Raw genomic sequence first — 27,632 nt, 5'->3', positions numbered from 1 at the left:
GTCCTTCATTCCTGTATAAGTATATTAATTATGAATTAATCATCACCATGCAGTTTTGTAAGACTGCAAAATAATTACTCAAGCCTGAGCTAAGACCACTTAGCTTGACTCTCTCAACCACATGCAGCTGGAGTGATCTGATAGTGGCAACAACAATCTTGTCTGCGATGGCTTATAGTCTAAAGGTACATATACTCTTGAATGACTTAAGGCCAAGGAATGATGGCACTTACCCAAAGATTTTTGTACAGCAATTCTTTATGAAAATGGTATACAGTATATTGGACTTATTAAATGTGTAGATCCTCTTTAGTGTATCAGCATGAAAAACAAAACCACTTCTTGTTAATTTCCCATAATAAGTGATTATTTTCAGATACAGTGTATGTGGTACAGTATTGTCTTGACTTACTACAATGACATTCAACAAAAATTAATAGGATGGATGCCTAGGATAAATTTAGTTATCAAAATTTTATACTAATAAGGTCTCTAAACATATTAGGTGAAATAATAATTAGACAGATAAGAAATAATACGCTACACCTTCAATAAACATTTTTAATGCCATGATATAAATAAAAGATTTCATAAGATAACTATTGATAATTGTCATGATTGGGGTCAACATGGTCAATCCTTTACTCTGAGAACAGACTGCATGTGGTGTCATTTTACAACAGTTTGTTTGTTGCATCACTGATATAATGATATTAGTTACTTTCCATCCATATAAATGTATTGTAAGCTCTTCTTGATGACACTGAAATTTGCTCATGCCATTGTCACATATTAAATCTCTTACAGCATGAATATATAATGAATTGTTTGGATGCATGTGCAGCTATTTTCTTGCTTGCAGATTAGATCACATATTAAATATACTTTAATTATTACAACACCAATTATTATAAACTATATGAAATGTATTAAATTTACATGTGCTTACGAGTATTGGGCATCTGCACTATTGTTACAATGCATTATTTTATGGATGGAACATAAAAGCCAAATATTTTTAAACTACTGTACCTTGTGACATACAGTACATGTGTAACCAATATAGTACAGTACATGTACAGTATAACTTGTTTAATTAACAATCTCATAAATTTGGCCACAGTCCCCAGAGCTATTTCCCTGAGGGATAATATAACCGTCACAATCTATGCCTTTCTGGTCACACTGATTCATTTGAACAAAGTCATTGTCAGGATAATGAGCATCATTATTGTTTTCTTTGACACTCTCCTTGTGCTTACAATGATGTTTATAGTACATCCTGGTAATGATGATAGTGATCAGTGTAGTAACAACAATTGTGATAATAAATGTGACCACTATACTGATAGCAACTACTGCTCCTGTTGATGGTTTGTTGTCTTTATCACCTACATGATAAATGAGTGATGTATAGTACATACATTTGTACATATTATGGGTTACTGTACATTATAGTGCAGTGTACATAAAGTATAATTCATAACACAATTAATGCAAAATTAATACATCATGATTGCTAGGGACCTAGCAACAGTACATGTATACATATAATGAACTCTTGAGCAAGGAAGATTGAATTTTATTTTGAGGCATGTATACAGAAATGAATAAATGCATGGATGAAGCACAAGGTAGAAAACCACAGAATTATGTAGCTATAGAATGGATGAACATTAGAAAATAATAGTTAAAGTGGCCCACAATGCTTATCCAATAAGCTTCAGTCAAAATTATTGCCGAATTTGATCTCAGCATGATAAACTTGCTAAAATTTCTTAGGAGACGATGCCCCCAGATCCCCTAGATTAAGCATGCTCTGCTAGTTGTATTAACCAGTTGCCACATTTTCTAGCTTAATAGTTGCCCCTAGCTTAGCAACTCACCTCAGGAAATCCTAGTGATATAGAACAGGAAATCTTATGTACTTTGTAAAGAGCATTATTATTAGCCATGGATGCAGTGATATACATGCATGTGTCATGTAGAGTAATTTTTTTTAAATAATAGCATACCAATTCTAGTTTTATTTGTAACTTGCGATTTCCTGTTTGAATAAGACTCTGTGATCATATCTGCTGCTGTATTCACAATAACGCTAACACCCATTCCAACTGCAGCCTTGTTAATAGCAGCTACTGTGATAGTATAGGTTGTGTTACTCCTCAGACCAAGGAATGTGGCAGTTAAACAAGTAACATTAACAATATCATTTGGTATGTTAACATGTTCATCAGATGATATCACAACTTTGTAATATAACACTTCTCCACAATAAGGACTACTAGCAGGATCCCATGTGACCATGATCAAGTCTGGTCTGTAAGTTGTGTTGATGAGATGAGTAACACCTGAATTGATATAATTATACATACTCGACTAGCTAGATTGCAGTGTGTGCATTAGCTGTAGTACCCTACTTTTGTGATTATAACATGAAAATACAAAACATATAAGATTGTAATCATATCTATGCCATTTGTAGACATTTAGTCACCTGCAATTACTTCTGTTGCAGCAGTTTTCACTGTAATGCTAGCACCCATTCCAATTCCATCCCTATTCACAGCAGCCACTGTGATGGTATAGTTTGTGTTACTCCTCAGATCAAGGAATGTAGTAGTTAAACAAGTAGCATTAACAATATCATTTGGTATGTCAATATGTTCATCAAACGATATCACAACTTGGTAATATAATACTTCTCCACAATTAGGACTACTAGCAGGATCCCATGTGACTGTTATTATACTTGAATTGTAAGTTGTGTTGGTAAGGTGGGTCACACCTGAATACCAAGCAAATACTGCAATAATCATTATATATATATATATATATATATATATATATTACTGAGACACACTTAGGCCAGTGTCAAATATGCCAGCATAATAAAAAGCATATTAATAGGTTGGAGTGCTATGTCCTAGCACACTAGGTGGATATTTTCAAACTATGGAGCTTAATTCCATGAAAATAGACCAATACCCCATAAAAGAGCAGTCATTGGAAACTACAAACTGCAATAGAGCATCCAAAATGCATTGTACATAGCTCCTTAGATCAATACTTTCTAATAGAACAGGCACTTTGTATTGAAATGCTCTAATAGAGCATTCACTGATTAAAATATTCCAAGATAATTGTAAAAAATGTTTACTAACTTAGGAGCATAATGCAAGCATAATAGGAACACTGAAAGAGCAGAATGGGTGAAAATTTGAGCATATTTGACTCAGGCCTAGACAGACTGGAATTTTATGTCTATAATTTTTGTATAGCATGTACAGTATAATAATACAGTACAATTTGCAGCATAATTATGTATTACAACCAGCTGAAGTGTAAACATGCACAACAGTGTTATGTGGCCAAGAAAGTCAGGCTGATTCCTGAAATATGTGTATTTTGGGGTATTCACTTTACATTAACAATGAATTAAGGTTGTATAGAGCCTGCATTAAACTTCCAACAAGCAGAGGTCAGTTTTATTCTTCTGTAGGTGAAATGAGTATCTGAAGATACGGTTAAGTACAGCAGACAAACTGTGGTTCCAACAGTGAACTTGCTATTTGGAACATAATTATTTAAAGGTGCTGGATGATTCTCTACTATTAAAAGTAGCTGTAGCTTTCATTATGCGGCAAAACATTCACATAAGCCAGGAGTTTAACAGAGGTTCTCTCCCTACTTGAAAGCTCTACATTAATAACTATAATTTGGTATCAAAAAAACTTCCTTAATTTTTTTCAACATCGTTACGGCAGTCAATACTCATTCTTTTGATGTAGCATACCAAATATGCACTAATTAAATGTGGCTTTTTGATTATTGGTATAATGCCAGCAATCTAGTACAACTCTACTCTACAAAGCATGGCAATAGTTTTGTGATACAATACCTTGGAAGTGGCACTTATCAATTTGAGGTAGTAAGTGCTCCCTTGAAGAGGGTGACCTTCTCCTCAAATAGGGCCTTTGAATGAAGCACTCCCTCAAAGGGGGCACCTTTTCTCTTTTCAATTAGAAAATATATTATTAAGTACCACTTTGAGAGCTACAGTAGCACATTTAGTACGTAATCTGAAGGAATGGGGGTATATTTCGTTAGACTAGCATACCAGACCCTTACTTCCTTACTTTTGTGAAATGGTGCATGCAAAATCAGAGAGGCTTTTTTGGAGAATTTACACAAGAAATTAACATCATACACAAACTACAGTATTATGTATGGTGCAATAAAGAAGGTATAATAATACAGTGGCATACATAGGGGTGGACCTAGGTGGGCCTGTGCCTTACCAAAAAATTTTTTGGTGAGGTGTGAGATTGAGATACTCTAAAAGAGCAGTCAATCACTCTAATAAAACTGTCACACTATTCAAAGAGGCAGTGTAGCAGTTGTTAATAAAAATTTTATATACTTTATCAGTGATATGATATACAGTTAGTGGAGGACTGCCATCTATTCTGCTATTAGCTATAGGGATAGAATTTTGTTCACATGGGTGTTTGAATTTTAGTAGTAGGACAACATCAACTTGTTTTTCTTTGTTTCTTCATGTTTTACAAATAAAAGTCGCTATAAAGCATAAACACTCATTCAATTGCCTTAATGTTTGGTACAAATATGCATATAGGAAGCCGAAGATGAATTTACTAACCACGTCCACATGTACACTAGTCTAGGTGTAAATCTGATAAATTTTACAACAGTTACAGTATCAGGATCCCAAATCCAGTTTATTAGTGGCTTTGGAATATTTAAAATATAAAAAAGAAGTGAAACCAATGCAAAGAAGACTATACTATATGAAGAGGGTGTGTCCTTCAAAAGCCTAGGTGGAAAGATGTGAAATCTAAGGTGACAGCCAAGAAATGTGGCTGCAATAATGTTAATGTCAATCAATTTTAATAATGGCCAGGGTGCTTTACTAAAATTGATTGACATAACATCATTGCAGCCATTCTTAGCTGACACCTTTGATTTTTCACAACTTGTTTTACATGAATTACTTTTTGTCAAGCATTCAGGATAAGCCACTGTAAATAACTTGAAAATCTGCCTATGGATAAGTAAACTATCACTATAATACAGTAACTACTGTACCTCAAAGATTGGAGTTACAGTATGAAGCTAAAGCCGAGTATGGGTAACAAGAGCATGAATTAGATATATTAATAGAACAAACATTCAAAATATGAAAATTTTTCTCATTGCAGAATTCAAAATAGCGACTTCTACTTATACCTACTTTAAATCCTTCTCGTAAGAAGAAACAGATCTATAGCAATGCAAGTTTTACAGTAGATCTTTCTAGGTGTACACTGCACTGAAAATCCAAAACTGTTGAGTCTGTTGTTCTATAAATAAAATATTCAAAGAATTCTTATGTAGATTACTGGATTTACAGCAAACTATTTTAATAGAACACAAAAATCAAAATTTACAGGTACATATCATTTAATCAGACTCAGTTAACAGAAGACTACTGTGGAATGTAAATCTTTCTTAAAATATGATGCAGATTTCCTTCATATTGAAGTTCACATTTCTAATTTTCTTTACTTGTTTAAATGTTTGTTCTTTATATGTAATAACTCACTGTAATTTGAAATAATTATACCACACACATACACACACTCAAATTACCATTTGTTGTTAACGATTGCTGTAGGTGTTGATTAATTAATGTATGTACAAAGATCATGTCATATTACAAGTCCTACCTCCACTGTTCAGTAGTCTACTAGGATACGCATGTATTCCAGTTGGTCTTGAAAGTCCGCTGATTATTGTGGCACGCCCAAATCCAGTGTGTTTATTGATTCTTTCAACAGAATTAAGAGACCAATCAGTCCAGTACAGGTAGTCACCATATACAGTTATAGAAAAAAAGTGATAGCTATCTGTTCCACGTAACAAAATGACAATATTGTTTCCATCCAGATCTCCTCTGGCAATAATATCAGTCCAAGCATCTGCCCAGTAAAGTGCAGGCTCAGTGAAGTCAATAGTTACAGCATTTGGCCACACCAAGTTTTGTGTGATGATGGTTTGTCTGCCACTACCATCTAGGTGCATCTTTTCAATACGAGGATTTGTTCCCCAGTTAGTCATATACAGAGCATCATTCAGAGGGTCTAGAGCAATTCCTCTTGGCTCATCTGTGTCATTAAGAAATACCCTCCTAGAGTATCCATAAAGGTCTGACTGTTCTAAAGTGTTCGTCCCAGTATCAGTCCAATATAATTTGTTATTTACCCAGTCAATAGCTAAACCATCTGGTGTATTCAGTCCTTCAAAAAAACAGAGACATATGTGTATTAAACTTTCAATTGTTATCAATTAAACAAGTTTAATATTAAAGCATGGAAAATCCAAAATAAAGTACTCTAACAGTAGATCTGTATGCAATGATGAAGTAGTTCTAAAATTATGTCAATGTGCACTTTGCACAATTTTAAGTGGCTAGTTACATAGTACCACTGTGTGGCAGGGGTGGATCTAGGATTTCAGAAGGGGGGGGGATGCTAACATGGACATTTATATATGAGCAAGAAAGTTGATGCAACTAGTGTGAGAAGCACACTCATGTAGGGGGGTCTGGGGGCATGCCCCCACAGGAAAATTTTTTGCAAATTTGGCCTATTGAGATTGAATTTGGTAGTACTTTTGAGTGAAAAATGATGTCACTTTGTTTATGTGATACCATTATTCCCCATACAGCATGTCAATATAACTAAAGGGTGCAGCCATGTAGCTAAAATTCAATCTTAGACTAACATCTTAAAGAACTAGTAGTGGAAACATATGGGTATTAGCTGCACATGATCAAATTTAGCGTTTTGAAGTATAGCATAATTTACAGTCTCATGGCTCAAACTACACTAGCTGTCCAAACAGTAGAGAGGGTAAGTGGGAGTGGAGAGGGCAAGTAGACTGACTCACCAGTGTGTGGAGTGCATGTGCACTCAGCTGTTAGGGACCCGCCGATTATGCTCATAATTTTACCTATTATGCTATGCTGCACTGCTCAAAAATTTACCTATTATGCTTAAATTTATGCTCAATACTTATCTATTATGCTCAAATTATGCCCAATTATTTATGCCTCAGTTCTCATACTCTACTAATAATTTACAGTTTATGGATAAATATAATAAGTGGCTGAAACACAAACTTACTTGTCAAAATGCATATCACAGAAAAGATCGATATACTCTAATAGAACAGTCAGCTATGTGATTGTTCTATTAGAGTTACTGACTGTTCTATTAGAGTATATCGATCTTTCTGTGATAGCTATTTTAATAAGCAAGAATTCATACTATTACACAAATATTCTACCTATTATGCTAGCATTATGCTCAATGCTTTCAGGCATCTATTATGCTCATAATTATGCCAGCATAATCGGCGGGTCCTTATCAGCTGTATATAATTCTCTAGCTAGGGAGGGCTCTAGATCTGGTGGCATATATACTTCCGGACCCCCTGGAAATTTTTGGAAACTGGCTATCACAAGACTGAATCTAGAAGCTATTTTTAGCCAAATCTGGGTACAAGATAAATGAGTTCAGTTGGAAGTAATTTTAATTTGAATGAGTTCAGTTGGAAGTAATTTAAATTAAAAAACAGAACTATACGCTGTTTCTTGTTATTGGATTTTAAGAAAATGTATAATAGTGGCTTGTCAAAGAGAATAAAGAGTGTATAGTTAATTGAATGTAAGATCAAGGAGAATATTTAAAAAAAAGGATTGGATCTACTGTATCTTCATATGTAGCCACTGTTCTGAAGTGCAGGTTGCTATTTCAATCTTAACTTAAAATGATGGATCCATTCATCATTATAATTGTTTTACAACTAGTCTACAAATACAACTAGCTTTTAGCCACAACTAACCCCCTTTTAACACACAATGATCATGACAACATGAATGCTGCAGTATCATTTAAGCTTAAAGTTGAGCTTCAAGGGATTTGATAGTGCAAACTCCAAAGCTGCTAGATTTATACAAATGTAGCATGGGATTTGATCAAGTAAGGGAAACAAAAATGAACCGCTCTCAGATGTTGCAGCCTTGTGAACTTTATAAAAGCTAAGAAATTCATTATTATATAAGACTACTGTTTTATTTGCAAGAGAAGCATTTCAACCCAAGAATCAAGTTTGTAGCAGAGCCTAAAAAAAATTAAACTATTTGACAGAAAAGGTTATTTTTCAGAATGGATTTTCAATTAATGATGTTTATACAATTTATAGCACATTAAAGATATAAATCTTTTACCTGGTATGTGGCAGGATGTTTGGTACAATGGTGAGGGTAGCAGTGTACAGGTCTAGAAGAATAGGCTTAATTTCAACTTACACTCTGGTAACTTCTTGAAAATTATAGTTTTAATGATGGATGTTCTATTAGAGTAGTTGACTGTTCTATTAGAGTATTTCGGATTTAGCAACTTTTAAGGTAAGACTTACTCCAAAAGTATAATTTTGAACCCCTCTTAGTAATTCTTGGATACGATTAGCTATTCCCTTGCTCTTTTCATTGCCCATACATGCGTATAAAATGTAACTGCACCTGAGCTTCCTAGCTTGCTCATTCTAAAATTTAGGAGGGGGGTGCTTCAATGCCCCAAGCACCCTCCCCCCCCCCCCTAAATCTGCCCTTGTGTGAATAGAATTTTATACAAACAGTCAATGCTATTTCACACAATGAAAACCTAAGGAGATAGTGGCATAGTGCATGAAAAATGTTCTTGTTTCGTGACATATAATATTATAATTGAATTACACTATAATAACTGCAAACCAATGACAATCATTGCTATGCACAACAATATACATTATGTATAATAGTACCTGATACAAGGGTAAGTACTGGATCTCCAGTGCTCAAAGGTGTAGTTCTAATCTGTCCCAAGTTCACATCTGTCCAGTATATCCAGTCATTGTAGTAGTCATAGTCAATGGCAAGTCCATTATGCAATCCTGTAACTATAGTCTGATAATTAGTTCCATCAATGTTTACCCTGTTGATTTCAGTGATGTTGATGAATATTAAAAATGGTTCAGTTTCAGTTGAACTTGCTTGGCAACTAAAGCCTGCTGCAATATACATGTATCATGTAAAATAATACAAAATCTGTCAAAGCATTATGTACGTATATATATATATCTAATCAAAAACAGCCAAGCTGTAAAAAAAGGAGTGCGGCCCTTGAAAAGGCTATGGTGAAAAAAGATGTGAAATCCAAGGTGGCGGCCAAGAAATGGCTGTGATGGTAGGTTAATGGTAAAAATTTTAATAACAACAATTCAGGTGAATTTGGTGCCGCTTGGTCAATTGGCACAAAATTCACCTGAATTGTCGTTATTAAAATTTTTACCATTAACCTACCATCACAGCCATTTCTTGGCCGCCACCTTGGATTTCACATCTTTTTTTCACCATAGCCTTTTCAAGGGCCGCACTCCTTTTTTTTACAGCTTGGCTGTTTTTGATTAGATTTCACTTCTTTTTGTATTTGTACACCCCAAAGCTGGCCTGGGGCTTTTTAACCTATATATTTTTCTTTACCACAGGAAAAAGAAAAAGATGAAGCAGATTTTATAAACACTTTAACTCATTCTGATTTTATCAGTAAATGTACAAATTATATATATAATGCATATATCAAGAGTTCACAATATAAAAAGACAGCATATATTTATTACATGTCAATTAATCCCCACAGGATAATTTGCAGCTGATCTCTCTACTGGGTGACTTGAAATGTAGCTGAAATCTCTACAGGGTGATCTGCTTGTACGTAGATGAACTCTTTACAGGATTCTCTCTACAGGGTGACTTGACTCTAGCTGAACTCTCTGCAGGGTTATCTGTTTGTAGTTGAATTCTCTACAGGGTGATTTGTTTGCAGCTGAACTCTCTACAAGGTAACTTCTTCTAGCTAATCTGTCTACAGGGTGACTTGTTTCTAGCTGGTCTCTCTACAGGACGATTTGTTTGTAGCTGAATTCTCTACAGGGTGATGTGTTTGCAGCTGAACTCTCTACATGGTGGTTGCTTTGTAGCTGAACTCTCTAAAAGGTGACTTCTTCTAGCTGAACTCTCTACAGTGTGATCTTTTCATAGCTGAACTCTCTACAGGATGATTTGTTTGCAGCTGAACTCTCTACATGATTATTTCTTTGTAGCTGAACTCTCTACAGGGTGATTTCTTTGTAGCTGAACTCCCTACAAGGTAACTTCTTCTAGCTGATCTATCTACAGGGCGATTTGTTTGTAGCTGAACTCTCTACAGGTGATTTGTTTGTAGCTGAACTCTCTACAAGGTGATCCTTCTAGGTGATCTCTCTACAGGATGACTTGTTTCTAACTGAACTCTCAACAGGGTGATCTGTTCATAGCTGAACTCTCTACATATGATTTGTTTGTAGCTGAACTCTCTACAAGGTGATCCTTCTAGGTGATCTCTCTACAGGATGACTTGTTTCTAACTGAACTCTCAACAGGGTGATCTGTTCATAGCTGAACTCTCTACATATGATTTGTTTGTAGCTGAACTTTCTACAAGGTGATACTTCTAGCTGATCTCTCTACAGGATTACTTGTTTCTAACTGAACTCTCAACAGGGTGATCTGTTCATAGCTGAACTTTCTACTGGGTGATTTGTTTGCAGCTTAACTCTCTACATGGTGATTTCTTTGTAGCTGAACTCTCTACAAGGTAACTTCTTCTAGCTGATCTTTTTACAGGGCTTTGTTTGTAGCTGAGTTGTGATTGGTTTGCAGCTGAACTCTCTACATGATGGTTTCTTTGTAGCTGAACTCTACAAAGTGACTTCTTCTAGCTGATACAGGGTGACTTGTTTCTAGATGAACTCTCTACAGGGTGACTTGCATGTAGCTGAATTGTCTATCAGATTAACTGTTTGTAGCTGAATTCCGTACAGAATATCCTGCAATGTAATATAATTCTGTAATGGAGTAAGTTATAAACGTAGCTGAATGCTCTATTAGGGTGACTGTTCTATTAGAGTATCTCGATCTCGCATTTGCTACACGTAGTTGCCTTTCGAATCATAACTCAGTGGTTTGTAATCCGATTCTTCTGTACTACTGCAAGAGGTTTCTATGATGATTATTCCAGCTACACACTGATTTTTAGATCATTGCTCTAAGCGGTTTGCCTGGTAGATGTGAAAACTAATAGTTTTTTTATTCATAAATATCGATCGCGTAATTTTGACACAGGTTGGATTTTGTGTCATATCTCCATGGTCTTTATCTCAATTCCTTTCAAACCACAAAAAGGCACTCCTACGATGGTTACTCCATCTACATATAAATTTTCAACTCATTCCTCCAAGGGGTTTACCCTGTAGGCGTGACAGACCTTCGACCTTATTTTACGCACATAATCGGTCATAACTCCGTGTATGTTCATCGGATTCCTACCAAAGTTGGTACTGAGATCCGCCTTAATGAGCCCTTCAAGTGTGCCAAATTTCAGCCCTATCCGAGTACGCATTCGTGTTTTATGTAAATATTTTAATAACGACAATTCAGGTGAATTTGGTGCCGCTTGGTCTTGGCACAAAATTCACCTGAATTGTCATTATTAAATTTTTTACCATTAACCTACCATCACAGCCATTTCTTGGCCGCCACCTTGGATTTCACATCTTTTTTCACCATAGCCTGTCTGAGGGCCGCACTTTTTTTACAACTTGGCTGTTTTGGATTAGATTTCACTTCTTTTTGTATTTGTATACCCCAAAGCCGGCCTATGGCCGACTTTAGGGCTTTTTTTAACCTATCATTTTTTCTTTACCACAGGAAGAAGAAAAGATGAAGTAGGGTGATTTCTTTGTAGCTGACATCTCTACAAGGTTATCCTTCTAGCTGATCTCTCTACCGGATGACTTGTTTCTAGCTGATCTCTCTACAGGGTGACTTGTTTGTAGCTGAACTCTCTACAGGGTGGTTTGTTTGTAGCTGAATTTTCTACAGGGCGGTTTGTTTGCAGCTGAACTCTCTACATGGTAGTTTCTTTGTAGCTGAACTATAATAATAAAATAATAATACTATCTACAATGTAACTTCTAGCTGAACTCTCTACAGGGTGACTTGTTTCTAGCTGATCTCTCTACAGGGTGACTTGTTTTTAGCTGTACTCTCTACAGGGTGATTTGTTTGTAGCTGAACTCTCTACAAGGTAACTTCTTCTAGCTGATCTTTCTACAGGGTGATTTGTTTGTAGCTGATCTCTGTACAGGGTGACTTGTTCCTAGCTGATCTCTGAACAGGGTGACTTGTTCCTAGCTGAACTCTCTACAGGTTATTCTTTGTAACTGAACTCTCTACAAGGTAACTTCTTCTATAGCTGATCTCTCTACAGGGCAATTTGTTTGAGCTGAACTCTCTACATGATGGTTTCTTTGTAGCTGAACTCTCTATTAGGTACCTTCTTCTAGCTGATCTGACTACAGGGTAACTTGTTTGTAGCTGAATTCCCTATGCAATGTAATATAATTGTGTAAGTTATAAATGCAGCTGAATGCTTTATTAGGGTGACTGTTCTATTAGAGTATCTCGATCTCGCATTTGCTACACGTAGTTGCGTTTCGAATCATAACTCAGTGGTTTGTAATCCGATTCTTCTGTACTACTGCAAGGACTTTCTATGATGATTATTCCAGCTACACACAGATTTTCAGCTCATTGCTCTAAGCGGTTTTCCTGATAGACACGAAAACTAATAGTATTTTTATTCATAAAAATCGATCGCGTAATTTTGACACAGGTCGGGTTTTGTGTCATATCTCCATGGTCTTTATCCCGATTCCTTTCAAACCACAAAAAGGCACTCCTACGATGGTTGCTCCATCTACATAGCAATTTTCAACTGATTCCTCAAAGGAGTTTACCCTGTAGGCGTGACAGACCTTCGACCTTATTTTACGCAAATAATCGATCATAACTCCGTGAATGTTCATCGGATTCCTACCAAAGTTGGTACAGAGATCCGCCTTAATGAGCCCTTTAAGTGTGCCAAATTTCAGCCCACTCCGAGCACGCATTCGTGTTTTATGGCGGATTTTGCGAAATGAAGAAGTAGAAGAAAAAACCCAAGAAATTAAAACGAATTTTTGTTCGCTCGTATCTCGGAAATGGCTGGAGCGATTTTCTTCCAATTTGGTGTGTAGACTCTCCTTGCTGGCCGGCACCTCTCTAGCAAATTTGGTTCCAATCGGATAAGGGATCACAGAGCTGCATAGGTGTGAAAATTGCGTTTTCTTTCTTCCTGTTAATATACTCACGGGTGGCACGCCGGCTTCTTGGGCCGCACGACACACTACCGTGTGTCTTGATTCTACTGTTAGAATATATAGGATTGCACTTGCAGCACACAAAAGAATTTCACACAGTATTACTTTGAAATGAATTTTCTTACTACTAATGCAGTAATTTAAAAAGCCATACAGTACTGTAACAGTAGACCCTCGGTTATCCAGCCCTCACTTATCAGTACCCTCGTTTATCTGCAATTGGAAATGACTGTTCTATTAGAGTATTTCAACAGAGCTTTGTATATAAATGCATGGGCTTCAGTTATCACTTTTATCATTGCATGAGAACAAAGGATTCAGATAACCGAAGGTTGACTGTACTTTTAAAATTCGTAATTGGTTCAAGACACACGGTAGTGTGTCGTGCGGCCTAAGAAGCCGGCGCGCCACATCGTGAGTATATTGACAGGAAGAACGAAAACGTCGTTTTCACACATTTGTATCTCGGTAATCACTTATCTGATTGGAACCAAATTTGCTACACAGTTGCCCGCCAGCCAAGGGAGTCTACATTCCAAATTTGAAGGAAATCGCTCCAGCCATTTCCGAGATACGAGCTGCCAAAGTTTCGGTTTTTTTTTCTTCGTTTTTTTTTTCTTCTTCTTCTTCGTCTTTTCGCACACTTGCAAAAATTGCTATAACAAGCAAACGCATACTCCGATCGCCTTGAACTTTGGCACACAGAAAGGGAGTCCAAAGGCGAATCCTAGCATCAAATTTGGTACAAATCCGATGAATGGTGCAGGAGTTATGACCGATTATTCGCGTAAAACAAGATCGATTTGTTGTCACGCCTACAGGATAAACCGCTTCATGGAATGAGTTGAAAATTGCTATGTAGATGGAGTAACCATCGTAGGAGTGCCTTTTGGTGGTTTGAAAGGAATCGAGATAAAGACCACGGAGATATGACACAAAACCCAACCTGTGTCACAATTACGCGATCGATTTTTATGAATAAAAAAGTATTCGTTTTCACGCCTACTAGGCAAACCGCTTAGAGCAATGAGCTGAAAATCGGTGTATAGCTGGAATAATCTTCATAGAAAGTCCTTGCAGTAGTACAGAAGAATCGGATTACAAACCACTGAGTTATGATTCGAAAGCCAACTCCGTGTAGCAAATGCGAGATCGAGATACTCTAATAGAACAGTCACCCTAATAGAGCATTCGGCTAATTTATTTATTCCATTATAGAATTTTATTACATCACAAGTTATTCTGTAGGGAGTTCAGCTGCAAACAGTTAATCTTATAGACAGTTCAGCAAGAAGACAGTCACCATGTGGAGAGTTAAGCAAATATATCACTATAGAGATTCAAAACATTACAAGTCACACTGAAGAAAGTTCAGCTATAAACAAATCATGCACTGTGTAGAGAATTCAGCTACAATTAAGTCACTCTCTAGAGCATTCAGTTACACAGAATTCAGCTACACACAAGTCATTGTGGAGAGAGTTCAGCTACAAACAAATTACCCTTTAGAGTGATCAGCTACAAACAAAACACTTTACAGGGTGTTCAGCTGCAACAAATCAACCTTTAGAGCGATCAGCAATGAACAAATCAACACAAATCTACCTGTAGAGAGATAAGCTAGAAACAAATCACCCTGTAGAGAGTTCAGCTACAAAAAATCACCCTGTAGAGACATCAACTAGAAACTAGACACAATGTAAGGAGTTCAGCTACAAGCAATCACCCTGTAGAGAGTTCAGCTAAAACAAATCAACCTGCAGAGAGATCAGCTACAAACAAATCACCTTATAGACAGTTCAGCTACAAACAGATTACCTGTAGAGAGATCGGCTACAAACAAATCAACCTGCAGGGAGATCAGCTACACACAAATCAACTTGTAGAGAGATCAGCTACAAACAAATCACCCTGTAGGGAGATCAGCTAGAAACTACACACAATGTAAGGAGTTCAGCTACAAACAAATCACCCTGTAGAGAGTTCAGCTAAAACAAATCAACCTGCAGAGAGATCAACTACAAACAAATCACCTTATAGAGAGTTCAGCTACAAACAAATTACCCTATAGAGAGATCGGCTACAAACAAATCAACCTGCAGAGAGATCAGCTACACACAAATCAACTTGTAGAGAGATCAGCTACAAACAAATCACCCTGTAGAGAGATCAGCTAGAAACTACACACAATGTAAGGAGTTCAGCTACAAATAAATCACCCTGTAGAGAGTTCAGCTAAAACAAATCAACCTGCAGAGAGATCAGCTACAAACAAATCACCTTTTAGACAGTTCAGCTACAAACAGATTACCTGTAGAGAGATCGGCAACAAACAAATCAACCTGCAGAGAGATCAGCTACACACAAATCAACTTGTAGAGAGATCAGCTACAAACAAATCACCCTGTAGAGAGATCAGCTAGAAACTACACACAATGTAAGGAGTTCAGCTACAAATAAATCACCCTGTAGAGAGTTCAGCTAAAACAAATCAACCTGCAGAGAGATCAGCTACAAACAAATCACCTTTTAGACAGTTCAGCTACAAACAGATTACCTGTAGAGAGATCGGCAACAAACAAATCAACCTGCAGAGAGATCAGCTACACACAAATCAACTTGTAGAGAGATCAGCTACAAACAAATCACCCTGTAGAAAGATCAGCTAGAAGAAGTTACCTAGTAGAGAGTTCAGTTACAAAGAAACCATCATATAGAGAGTTCAGCTACAAAGAAATTACCCCGTAGAGAGTTCAGCTAGAAGAAGTCACCTTGTAAAGAGTTCAGCTACAAAGAAACCATCATGTACAGAGTTCAGCTACAAAGAAACCACCTGTACAGAATTCAACTACAAACAAATCACCTTGTATAGAGATCAGCTAGAAGACGTTACCTTGTAGATAGTTCAGCTACAACAATTCACCCTGTAGAAAGATAAGCTAGAAGAAGTCACCTTGTAGAGTGTTCAGTTACAAAGAAACCATCATGTAGAGAGTTCAGCTGCAAACAAATCACTCTGTAGAGAGTTCAGCTACAAAGAAACCGCCATGTAGAGAGTTCAGCCTCATACAAACCACCTTGTAGAGAATTCAACTACAACAAATCACCCTGTAGAGAAGAAGTTACCTTGTAGAGAGTTCAGCTACAAAGAAACCATCATGTAGGGAGTTCAGCTACAAAGAAACCACCATGTAGAGAGTTTAGCTGCAAACAAATCACCTGTAGAGAGTTCAGCTAGAAACAAATCACCCCGTAGAGAGATCAGCTGGACGAAGTCACCTTGTAGAGAGTTCAGCTACAAAGAAACCATCATGTAGACAGTTCAGCTGCAAACAAATCACCCTGCAGAGAGTTTAGCTACAAAAAAATCACCCTATTGAGAGTTCAGCTAGACGAAGTCACCTTATAGAGAGTTCAGCTACAAAGAAACCATCATGTAGAGAGTTCGGCTACAAAGACACCACCATGTAGAGAGTTTAGCTGCAAACAAATCACCTGTAGAGAGTTCAGCTAGAAACAAAATACCCTGTAGAGAGACCAGCTAGAAGAGGTTACCTTGTAGAGAGTTCAGCTACAAAGAAACCATCCTGTATATAGTTCAGCTACATTTCAAGTCACCCAGTAGAGAGATCAGCTGCAAAAAAATATCCTGTGGGGCATAATGGGCATGTAATAAATATATGTATATAATTTGTATAATTACTAATAAAATCAAAAATAATTGAAGTACTAAAATTCTTTAAGTTCTTTTCTTCTTCCTGTAGTAAAGAAAAAAAACACATGGGTTAAAGAAGCCCCAAAGCCAGCCATAGGCCGGCTTTGCAGTATACAAATACAAAAAGAAGTGATATCTTATCAAAAACAGCCAAGCTGTAAAAAAAGGTGCGGCCCCCAAAAAGGCCATGGTGAAAAAAGATGTGAAATCCAAGATGGCGGCCAAGAAATGGCTGTGATGGTAGGTTAATGGTTACATTTTAATAACGACAATTCAGGTGAATTTGGTGCCAAGATCAAGAGGCACAAAATTCACCTGAATTGTCGTTATTAAAATGTAACCATTAACCTACCATCACAGCCATTTCTTGGCCGCCACCTTGGATTTCACATCTTTTTTCACCATGGCCTTTTTGGGGGCCGCACCTTTTTTTACAGCTTGGCTGTTTTTGATAAGATATAATATATGTATCTAATGTATTCAGTGAATTTGCTGGCGTAAATTGGATTAAGATAATGAACAATCAATATTATATCGTTTCATCCAACACTTCTTGATATTATAAGTCCTAAATTTCAAACAATTTAGTATTATGCAAGGGTAGATCTGGGATTTTAGCTAACAAGGGTGCAGCAAAGCTAAGTAACCTTTTGATACAAATAGTACAACATGTTATACTGGGGGAGGGATTCTGGGGGCATGCCACCATTGGAAAATGTTGAAAATTCAATCTTTTGAGGTTGATTTTGGTAGCAATTTTTAAGTTCACGAGCTTTATTGAAAAAACATAATATATAGTCAGTCATGTTAAAAGGAAATGATCATCAGTTTTTAGCATTAAAAAGTGCTAGGAAACACACGTAGTTTAGTTATTTATATTGATCAAGAACTCTATATGCAAAAATACGTATATATTCTTAAATGCATCTAATTGCCAATTTGACTACGTGCTTATATATGTTCTATTAGAGTGGTTGACTGGTCTATTCAATCTACAAATTTAAAGTCCCTCTATAATAAAGTTTAAAGAGCTGTAGTCCACCAAACCCCTTCCCTCCTTCTGCAATGCTTTACACAATTTTATGGGTGCTGAATTCTTTTGCAGTATAGCATATTCAATGTACAAGTATAAGGTATAGCGTTTGCACAAAAAAATTATATTGTGGAATTTGATCAAGTACACTGTAGAATCTCTGGTTAGCAGGGAGTCTGCACAGCCCCCCTACCTTCCCCAAGATGTCATAGCCTTGTCAACTTTAACGATGTTTAAATTTACTAGAATTAATGTTTGATCAAAGCATCAAGTTTGTAGCTAATTAAAAATACCTGCTATGGCTACACATAGCTAATAAGAAGAATGATATTTGAAAAGCACCAAATTGAATAAAGAATTGATGTTTATGGCTCAGGGTAGAATTTCAATTTTAAGCAATTTATATGGCAGAATGTTTGGCACAATGGTGGATTGATAGCAGTGAATAGGACGAGAAGTTCAATTCCGCTTGCACAATGGTATTTTCTTTGTGAAATCATTTTAAATGTTCTATTAGGTTGTTCTAAAGTATTTGTGATACTCTGCATAATTTTGACCATCATTTAAGGCCACTCCAAATAAATTCTCTGTTTCCCGTCCACCGCCCGCATCTGGTTACTGCCAGCTGAATTAAATTGGCCATCTTTACAAGAACGCAGAAAGCAAGCACGCCTCATCCTATTGTACAAGATAGTTAATCATTTATTATTGGTCCCAAATCGCTGTCTGCCATCATTAAATCAAACTGCTACCAGAGCCCATCATGATCAGAAATTTAATCATATACAATCTTCAGTAAACACGTATCTCTATTCATTCCTACCCAGAACTATTCCCCATTGGAACGATCTATGTATCCCAAATCTATCTACCATTGATCTTGAAACATTTAAACAATCAACTACTCCTACTTTATAACTGTAATTTAGCACTTATTGTATTTATTGTAACTTAGCACTCACTGTAATTTAGTACTCATTGTAATTCTAGCACTTATTGTAACTTACCACTTACTGTAATTTAGCACTAGTTGTAACCTAGCACCTATTGTAACTTAGCACTTATTGTAACTTAGTACTAATCATTATTGTAACTTAAATTATAGGCACTTATGTTATTGTAACTTAAACTAGGCACTTATGTGTACGTACCTTGTACATTAGCGTAAAAACCCTGTTGGGTGTTTGCTAATCAATAAATAAATAAATAAATAAGCTCTAAATATTCCATTATTCCGTATTCTTCCATTATTTTCCGGTTATTCTTGCATACTGATAGGCTAGGTAAAAACAGTGTCAGCTCACGTGTCAGCAGTGCTATCAAGTCAGCACAAATTTCACGTTTGAGTTATTTTTGCAACTTACAAAGGAAGGAACAAGCTTAAGCATGTTTTTATGCAGCTTTTTTGGCTGTGCTAGGCAAATAATGGCTTGAATAGCTAGCCAATCTTATAATGAAATAATGGAAATGGACCGACCGCCCGCATGCAAATATGCCTGAGTCCAGGACGGGAAACAGAGAATTTATTTGGAGTGGCCTAATAAAAGACAAATTCCATAAACTATTAAATTTAAATACTGTAGCTAGTATCATTAATGATATAAATTCATTTGCATTTTCATACTGCTGACTAAGCAGTTTTTTATTGCTATGCTGATGTAAACATTCCTTAATATAATTTTTTGCTGATATACAAACAGTACCAAAAGCCAATAATGTACCATGTCCAATAGCGGCACGAATATATAGTCTGTCGCAAAATAATATACACAGGTGAAAAAAACGTCTTTGCAAAACAACATATATCAGTTTTGAAGATACTATCATAAACGATTTGCTTAATGAAAACGATCAACGTACACACCCCAATAGAATAATTAAACACTCTAGTAGAACAACCACTTGAATTTTAAATGCAGCCAAGTGCCTGTTGTTATCAAACAGTATGGTAGTACCCAGGGGCGGATCCAGAGTCTGGAAAGAGGGGGGGGGGGGACCTTGCTGAAAAAAGTTGAAGAGCAAAAAAAAAAAAAAAAGGTCACAACAATAATAGCTAGTTATCCTTTACCAAATATATTATATATCACGTATATTATGTAAAATAAAATCCTATTTATAGCTTCATAAGTAAGCTGCACTGCCTCATGAACATTATGACTGCTTTATTAGAGTAATTGACTGCTCTATTAGAGTATCTTGATCTTGTATGCAATTTCTTGAGGGGGGGGAATTTTCCCCAAATGCTCCATCCTGGATCCGCCATTGGTACCATAAAGTAGAGATCCCCAAAAGTTACATGCATCACCTAAAATACCTTAAATTCAACCTAGATATATCTTACATAATGACAATAAGCTACATTAATTAAGGAATAATATTAGTTTATCAAATACAACATTGAAAACAAGAAGCACTTACACTTGGTAGATATCTGCATAGTCATAGATCATATATATTTTTTTGGGTACAAAGAATATATGATCTATGATATCTAACTTCACAATAGGTTCGAGGCATACCCATTAATGATCTTGGTTGATTACTAATGATCCAGCATGAAGATCACATCGCTTAAAAATCTAGTTAATCAATCACAATGACCACACCCCTTATCATTGGTCAAGCTGTATTCACATAAAAATATGAAATAGTGACACACACCATGGTAGGTGGAAGACCAACCTGAGATACTCTAATACAGCAGTCACCCTAATAGAACAGTCACATGTGTATAGCCGTATAACAAAAAACCAAACAAACTGGTATATTAAAAAATATTAGTTAAAAATACTGTAATAATAAAAATGAAGTAGGGATCAAAGTGATAATATGCCATGAAGGATGGTACAGTATTATACAGCATGGCCGGCATGGTGGGAAAATCCCTACTTTGGCATTGAACAAAATAATTGCTACCACAAACCAATGTAGAGATTTTTCACCAAGCTATGCTGTAATGCCTAGTTTCACTACTTTTTATCACTTGGATCCCTACTTAATTTTTAAAATTAATAATTTTAAAATATATCATACAGTACGACAGTTCTGTATATTAGGGATCATGGAACTTTGAGTTTTTCTGGCCAAAAGTATCACCCAAAGACCAGCTTCACAATACCATCCTGGTGCCTTGGCAGTGTTGGATAGGTATAAAAGTGCCTTCAGTATGACCCTAAATGTTTCCAATAGATTGCTACAATTTTTTTTAAAAAGATTTATTCAATGGAATTTTCTACCGACTGACTAACTGCATGCATGCTTACCTGCCCAATGCCTCCAAACAAGCGTAACCCGATAACGGCTAATTATAAGGCTAGCTACAGGCTTGATTTTTTCACTGCTTGACATTGCTTGGTCCTGAGATGTACCTTTTGGCATATCATAGCACATACAATTTACACATCATGGACTCACATGTACCTTTGTCCTCCATTTCTTTTTGCTGACAGCCAAAGGTGTCCATTTGCAGTAGCGTGATGGCTTCCCTGTGGGAATTGTCCATTTTTCCCATGGTGACTGGATTGTTTGCAGGGGTGATTTTCCTACTGTTCTTTGTTTGTAGCGCTGTGAAACAGGCTGAACATAGCTGAAAGTGAAGCATAATGGCTATTTCACTTTCAAGCCTTCAGTAATCGGGCGCGTGAATTGTTCATATTTTTCATGGTGACTGCAGAGGCGCTTCTCCTACCCGTTCTTCATATATATGTAGTGCTGTGTGAACATGGTTGAAAGCGAAGCGTAATAGACACTTCACTTTCGAGTCAGTAATATTGATATTTGGGATGCGCGTTCGGTAAAAAACATTACCTCTGTTCTTTTGATGCAGTATGCTTGGGTTCACCAGCCATAATAATGTTACAAAAAGTAAACAAACAAGTATAAGTAAAAATTAAGAATTTTTAAATTTGATTATGGATCATAGGAAAAAATTAGGGAAACAAGGAATTTGAAGGTTGCCTACACCTGCAAATATACTATTAGACAATTAACTCCTAATTCAGTCATGGTAAGTAGGGATTAAATGCCCACTAGTTCTTCTGCAAGTGTAGGTGACCTCCCTTGTACTCCTACTATGCTCTTATTATGGTATCTTGAGCACAGTAGTGATATAATACAAAAATCTTATTTTTTTACTGTGATTTAATATTGTGCACTACTCCAGCTTGTTTCAGTACTTTTTATCGATGTGCTATGGTCCCTACTCTTAGACTAGTTGAAAATTCTAATTTTTGTGTACCTGTTAACTTTTTTTGCAAAAATAAAATTATTGTGACTGGTGAACCCATGCATACTGCATCAAAAGAAATGGTGCCGCATGCCCCAGCTACCAATTATCGTCTGAAAAGTGAAATATCCACTATGCTTCGTTGTCAGTTACTGTATGCTCAACTCGTTACACAGCATTATGAATCAAGAACTGTTTGAAAAGCACCTCTGCAATCAAAGTAACCACTATGAAAAATACAGACAATTTCCATTATGAAGGGAAGTCATCACATGGTACCAACAAATTGTCACCTTATTCGCTGTCAGCCAAGATGAATGGGACACAAAGGAGGACACTAGTAAGTCCACGAAGAATGCATTATACATACTGTGGTATGCCAAAAGGCACCTCTTGGGCCGAAGTGATGCCGAATAGTGAAAAAATGAAGCCCATAGCCTTAGTCATTATCGAGTTACTTGTCTGAAGGAATCAGTTAATCTGTAGAAAATTCCATTTAATTTTTTTTAATCCTATAGCAACTTGTTGAAAGCATTTTGGGTTGATCTGAAAGCTTGTCTGGGCTTAGTTTTACCTAACCAATATTGCCTCATTGTCATCAGGGAAAATTGGGGCTGGTTTTGGGTGATGTTTTTTGTGGACCACACCTACACATTGTGGTCCCTACTATATAGTACTATCTTACTGTATGATAAATGTAAATGCATTGTGTCCCTCTGCACAAGGTATTAGTGCTGAACACAGGCATGCTCTACTTTTAAGTATAAATCATTCAGCAAAATTTCTAGACCTTCCTTCAGTGTTTTCAGCATGATGTTTAATATTCTAAACTTCACTGTAAATGTTGTAGACGTAACGTATTATACACAACATAAACACAATCTACAGTAGGTATACTGTACCTTCAGCATGAAGACTCCAAACTAATGTATGCCAAACCAACAGTAGCAAGATGAGCTGCTTCATTACATCTAATTTTGTCATGGTGTTATCCATGATGATGAGTTAGTTTCACTATTTGGATTTTAACTGAAAGAAATATAGTATTAATTTATGGAAAACCAATTACATACACTTTATTATGGTCTATGTACTAAATGTATGGTACAAGCTATACACTGTTTATGTGACCATGCCTGTGAAAAAGGGCATGTGGGTACATAAAATTTACCTACTTTTTCAAACTTTAATGACTCATAACTTTTTTTATGTACTTGTGCAATGACCACAAAGTTTCACCACATATTAAACATGCTATTAGCTTTCTAATACAAGTTATAGAATGAAGATATTTTGTTCCTGTATCAAGATACAACTTGTTATGTGACAGGGTGTAGTTTGTGCCCACGTGCCCTATTTTCGCACCCCTGGTCACATAATAAGTTATGGGTCAGTTTGCTGTATGATTATCACATAGTGCAAATTATTTTAAACTTTAAATTTTCAGTATTTTTTACCTACAGTATACCAGATTGCTTATAATATCAGCTAATAGAGTAAATGATTGTGATCTTTTTATTAAAAGTGTGCATATTAAAATTATGCAATAAACTATGACTCAATACATACTACTGTATGTGAGTATGTGTCTCATCCCATAGTGAGTCTGAATTATGTTTTAAATTTTCACTTACAGTACAGCATAGTAACCAAAAGTGGATAACCATTATACCACTATACACATTCTATTATATACTTGACAATCATGGTTTTCAAATTGGTAAAATATATTTAGCAGTGCTTTACTCGAAAACAGATATACACATGTGTATAACACTCTTGTCAACTTGTGAAATATTAACCATGACCAACAATGTACTTTATGAGATCTGTGAATGTAAGTTTTCCATACACACACATGTTTACACTTGTATCTCCACTTTCTCTTTCAGTTATAGACAATACTGATTGAAACTTCAACTTCACATGTTTAGTAAAACGTGCATCACAACTAAATAGCTAATGTGACTCTTTTGTTGTACAATAGTTATGCTCTGTATGCAATTCTTATGTATAAATGTATGCAGAATAATATAAGCTAGGTAACATAAAGTGCTATATATTAATAAGTTGAATTGTGTTTTTGTCAAATGAAATCTACAGTATGCCACAAGGATGGTTGAACTTTTATATATGCTTTTAAATCATGATTATGCTTGAGATGTAATTGTTTAATATTAGAGTATAGCTATCAGCATTTCTTTGACTGTTTTAGTAAAAAAATGACAGTTCCATCAAATTATAATACAATCTCACTAGGTAGATATGAAGAGCTACATTATTATACATGTTAAGTATAAAGCATGTTAATGCAGGAATTCAGAATGTTATTTCTGTTAAGTGTAAATAAAATACGCCTAGAAACAGTGAAAGCTGTACCAAGAATGTGCAGTTTTAGACTAATCTTTATTTGTTAAAGAGGTTTATAGCTTTTCCAATTGCATGTATAGTACTTGGAAATTCGTAACTTCCTGAAGAACATAGCAGTTTGAAATGTGGTCACATAGTAGTGTAACATTACAGCTTGGAGCAATTCCAATGTGATAGATAAAACCCATGAGGAGTTATGATCACTCAGTTTAGAAAGGCTATAGGAACCCTCTATGCAGATCTGGTCACATTTGCTTTCTTTGGGTCCAATAGCTATGCTTTATAAGTAAAACTCTTGTAATTGGATATTGTCCTTTTTATGCTAGGATACTTTTATCACAGCCTAAAGTGCTCAAAACCACAACAGAAAGAGGCAATCAAATGATCTCATTGCATCTTTAAAATTCTACATACAGGCTGGTTATACTGGCAAAATTTCACATATGTGGGCAAAAGCACCAAGAACTTTGCTAGCATTATAAGTAGAATTCCATTGCATTTATACATATATAGTAAACATGCAGGCTCCCCACTAGAAATCTTATCTAAACAATTGAATCAGCAATATATAGCTGTAAGGAAGTTTGAGCTGTTATTAAATTAATGGTGTACAGCATCATACAGTATATTATAGTACAGTATATTATAGTACTGTATATTATAGGGATCACACCTGGGTTTGCAACTGCTTGCAAAAATGTTGACCAGCAGCCGGCCTCAGTGACAATACCTTTATGGTGCCTTGGCAGTATTGGTTAGGTATTTTATAATTAAGTTTGGTGAAACAAGGGAGGTTACAGTGGACATTTACTCACTAATTCAGTCATGGGTATAGAAATTAAATATCCACTAGTATACTTTCAGGTATAGGCAACCTCTCTCATTTTGCTATTTTTATTCTTAAAAGTCCTAGTATTTGTTTATTTAAGAATTAAGATATTATGGATGTGCTAACTGGCTGTAGCAGCTCATATTGCCAGGAACAAGGTTTCAGGATTATGATACTAACTTTAGTATTTTATGTTACTTTATATCTATTTCTATTATGCTAACAATTATATACAAAATACATGTATGCATTTGACACAATGCATTTGACACACATTCTGCTTACCCTGTTTGTTGAAAGCACTAGAATTCAATTTGCAAGCATTAACTTTGCTAGTATACTGTAGCAACAGAAAACAACAAGCAATTGTTAAACTTTATACACTATGCTGGCATACACTATAATTATAAATAAATGTAAATGTTATTCAAGATAAATACTGCATGTAGTTATTAGTGAATGTGAAACCCAATTGTTGTTGTGATAAACAGAAATTACTGTAAGTATGTTACCAAGAGTTAATAATAGTGGAGTATTATTAACTCTTGATGTTACTCAATAGATATAGTAAAAAACTTCTGACGCTGTACACGTATATGGCACAGGTTACAGAAAAAGTGGAAAGTGTAAGGATGGGTGACTGAAGGGTAAGCCCTTCTCTATAACCCCTCAGAATAAGATTTGACCAAAATTATATATTTTAGGAGTAATGCTTAACAAAATTAGCATGCCTTAATGGAATATTTATTAATGGAGAAGCCAAAACACTTTGCCAAAAAGAAATAGCTATTCAATGTTAATAAAAATTACAAAATCAAGTTCTTTGTTTATATAGGTGCAGAATGAATCCCAATTGTTATGGTTTCTTTCAATAGATTGTCATGGAAGCATCAGCACACTGTCAGAAACTGAGTTAGTTGAACCATTCTGTGCATGTCATACAATGCGATAGTACTGTATAGTAGGGACCACAAAGGAGTGGGCGTGGCCAATGAAATAACAACCACCCTCAATTTTCCAAGACAATGATGAAGCAGAATTAGTTAGGTAAAACTAAGCCCAAACAAGCTTTCAGATCAACCCGAAATGCACTCAACAAGTTGCTACAGAATTCTTTTTTAATTATTTAATGGAATTTTCTACCGACTGCCTGACTGACTGACTGATGCCTTCAGACAAACATAACTCAATAATGGCTAAGACTACAGGCTTAATGTTTTCACTGTTTGATGTCGCTTCAGCCTGAGAGGTGCCTTTTGGCATATTGCAGTAAGAACAATGCATTCTTCAGGGACTTACCAGTGTCCTCCTTTGTGTCCCATTCACCTTTGCTGACAACAAAAAGTGTCGATTTGGCAGTAGCATGTAATGGCTTCCCTTCGTAACGGAAATCATCCATATTTTCATAATGGCTATTTTGATTGCAGAGGTGATTTTTGAACAGTTGTTACAGTCTTGTCGTACTGCTGTGTAATGGGTTGAATATAGTTGGCAATGAAGCTTCACTTTCAGACAATAATTGATATAACTGGGGCACGCAGCACCATTTCATTCTTTGGGTATGCGTGGATTGCATGAGTGCTTTTCAAACAGTTCTTGATTCGAAATGTTGTGTAACGGTTTGAACATACGTAGCTGACAACGAAGCATAATGAATATTTCACTTTTCAGATGATAATTATAGCTGGGGTGCACGGTGCCATTTCAGATGTGATATGCATAGGTTCAATCAGTCATAATAATTATTTACAAAAAAAGTTAACACAAAAGTACACTAAAAAATTTGGAATTTTAGAGTAGGTACCATAGCACATCGATAAAAAGTATTGAACAAGTTGGAGTAGTGTATGACACAGTAAAACAATAAGAAGTGTTATATCCCTACTGTGCATTTCAATTATGGTATGAGCTCAGTACAGATATAACACTTTTTATTGTTTTACTGTAATATTGTGCACTATATACTTGAACTTGTTTCAGTACTTTTTATCAATGTGCTATGGTCCCTACTCTAGTTGAAAATTCCAATTTTTTAAGTGTACTTGTATAGTTAGACTGGAGCTAATCAGTAGCATTACACATATTATTTTTTACATTTCTGGAGGGTCTACATATA

General features: G+C 35.9%; 2 protein-coding genes across 2 annotated transcripts in view; both read right to left on the bottom strand.

Moving 5' to 3' along the window:
• Positions 1-27,632, bottom strand: part of LOC136264094 (protein NLRC5-like) — a 59,373-nt gene that overhangs the window by 14,835 nt on the left and 16,906 nt on the right. The gene's annotated exons all lie outside the window — the stretch shown is intronic.
• On the bottom strand, positions 906-25,921 carry LOC136250114 (uncharacterized). Its single transcript, XM_066042283.1, has 7 exons — positions 25,802-25,921; positions 23,220-23,346; positions 8,869-9,114; positions 5,730-6,299; positions 2,498-2,788; positions 2,016-2,351; positions 906-1,391 (listed from the first exon to the last, which is right to left on the bottom strand). The coding sequence occupies exons 2-7, from the start codon at positions 23,311-23,313 to the stop codon at positions 1,093-1,095; spliced, it is 1,836 nt and encodes a 611-aa protein (XP_065898355.1). The 5' UTR covers positions 23,314-23,346; positions 25,802-25,921; the 3' UTR covers positions 906-1,092.

This window comes from Dysidea avara, chromosome 1 (assembly GCF_963678975.1).
Source record: "Dysidea avara chromosome 1, odDysAvar1.4, whole genome shotgun sequence".
Lineage (NCBI taxonomy): Eukaryota > Metazoa > Porifera > Demospongiae > Dictyoceratida > Dysideidae > Dysidea > Dysidea avara.
Note: the sequence above shows the minus strand (reverse complement) of the source record. Positions and strands in the feature narration are given on the sequence as shown.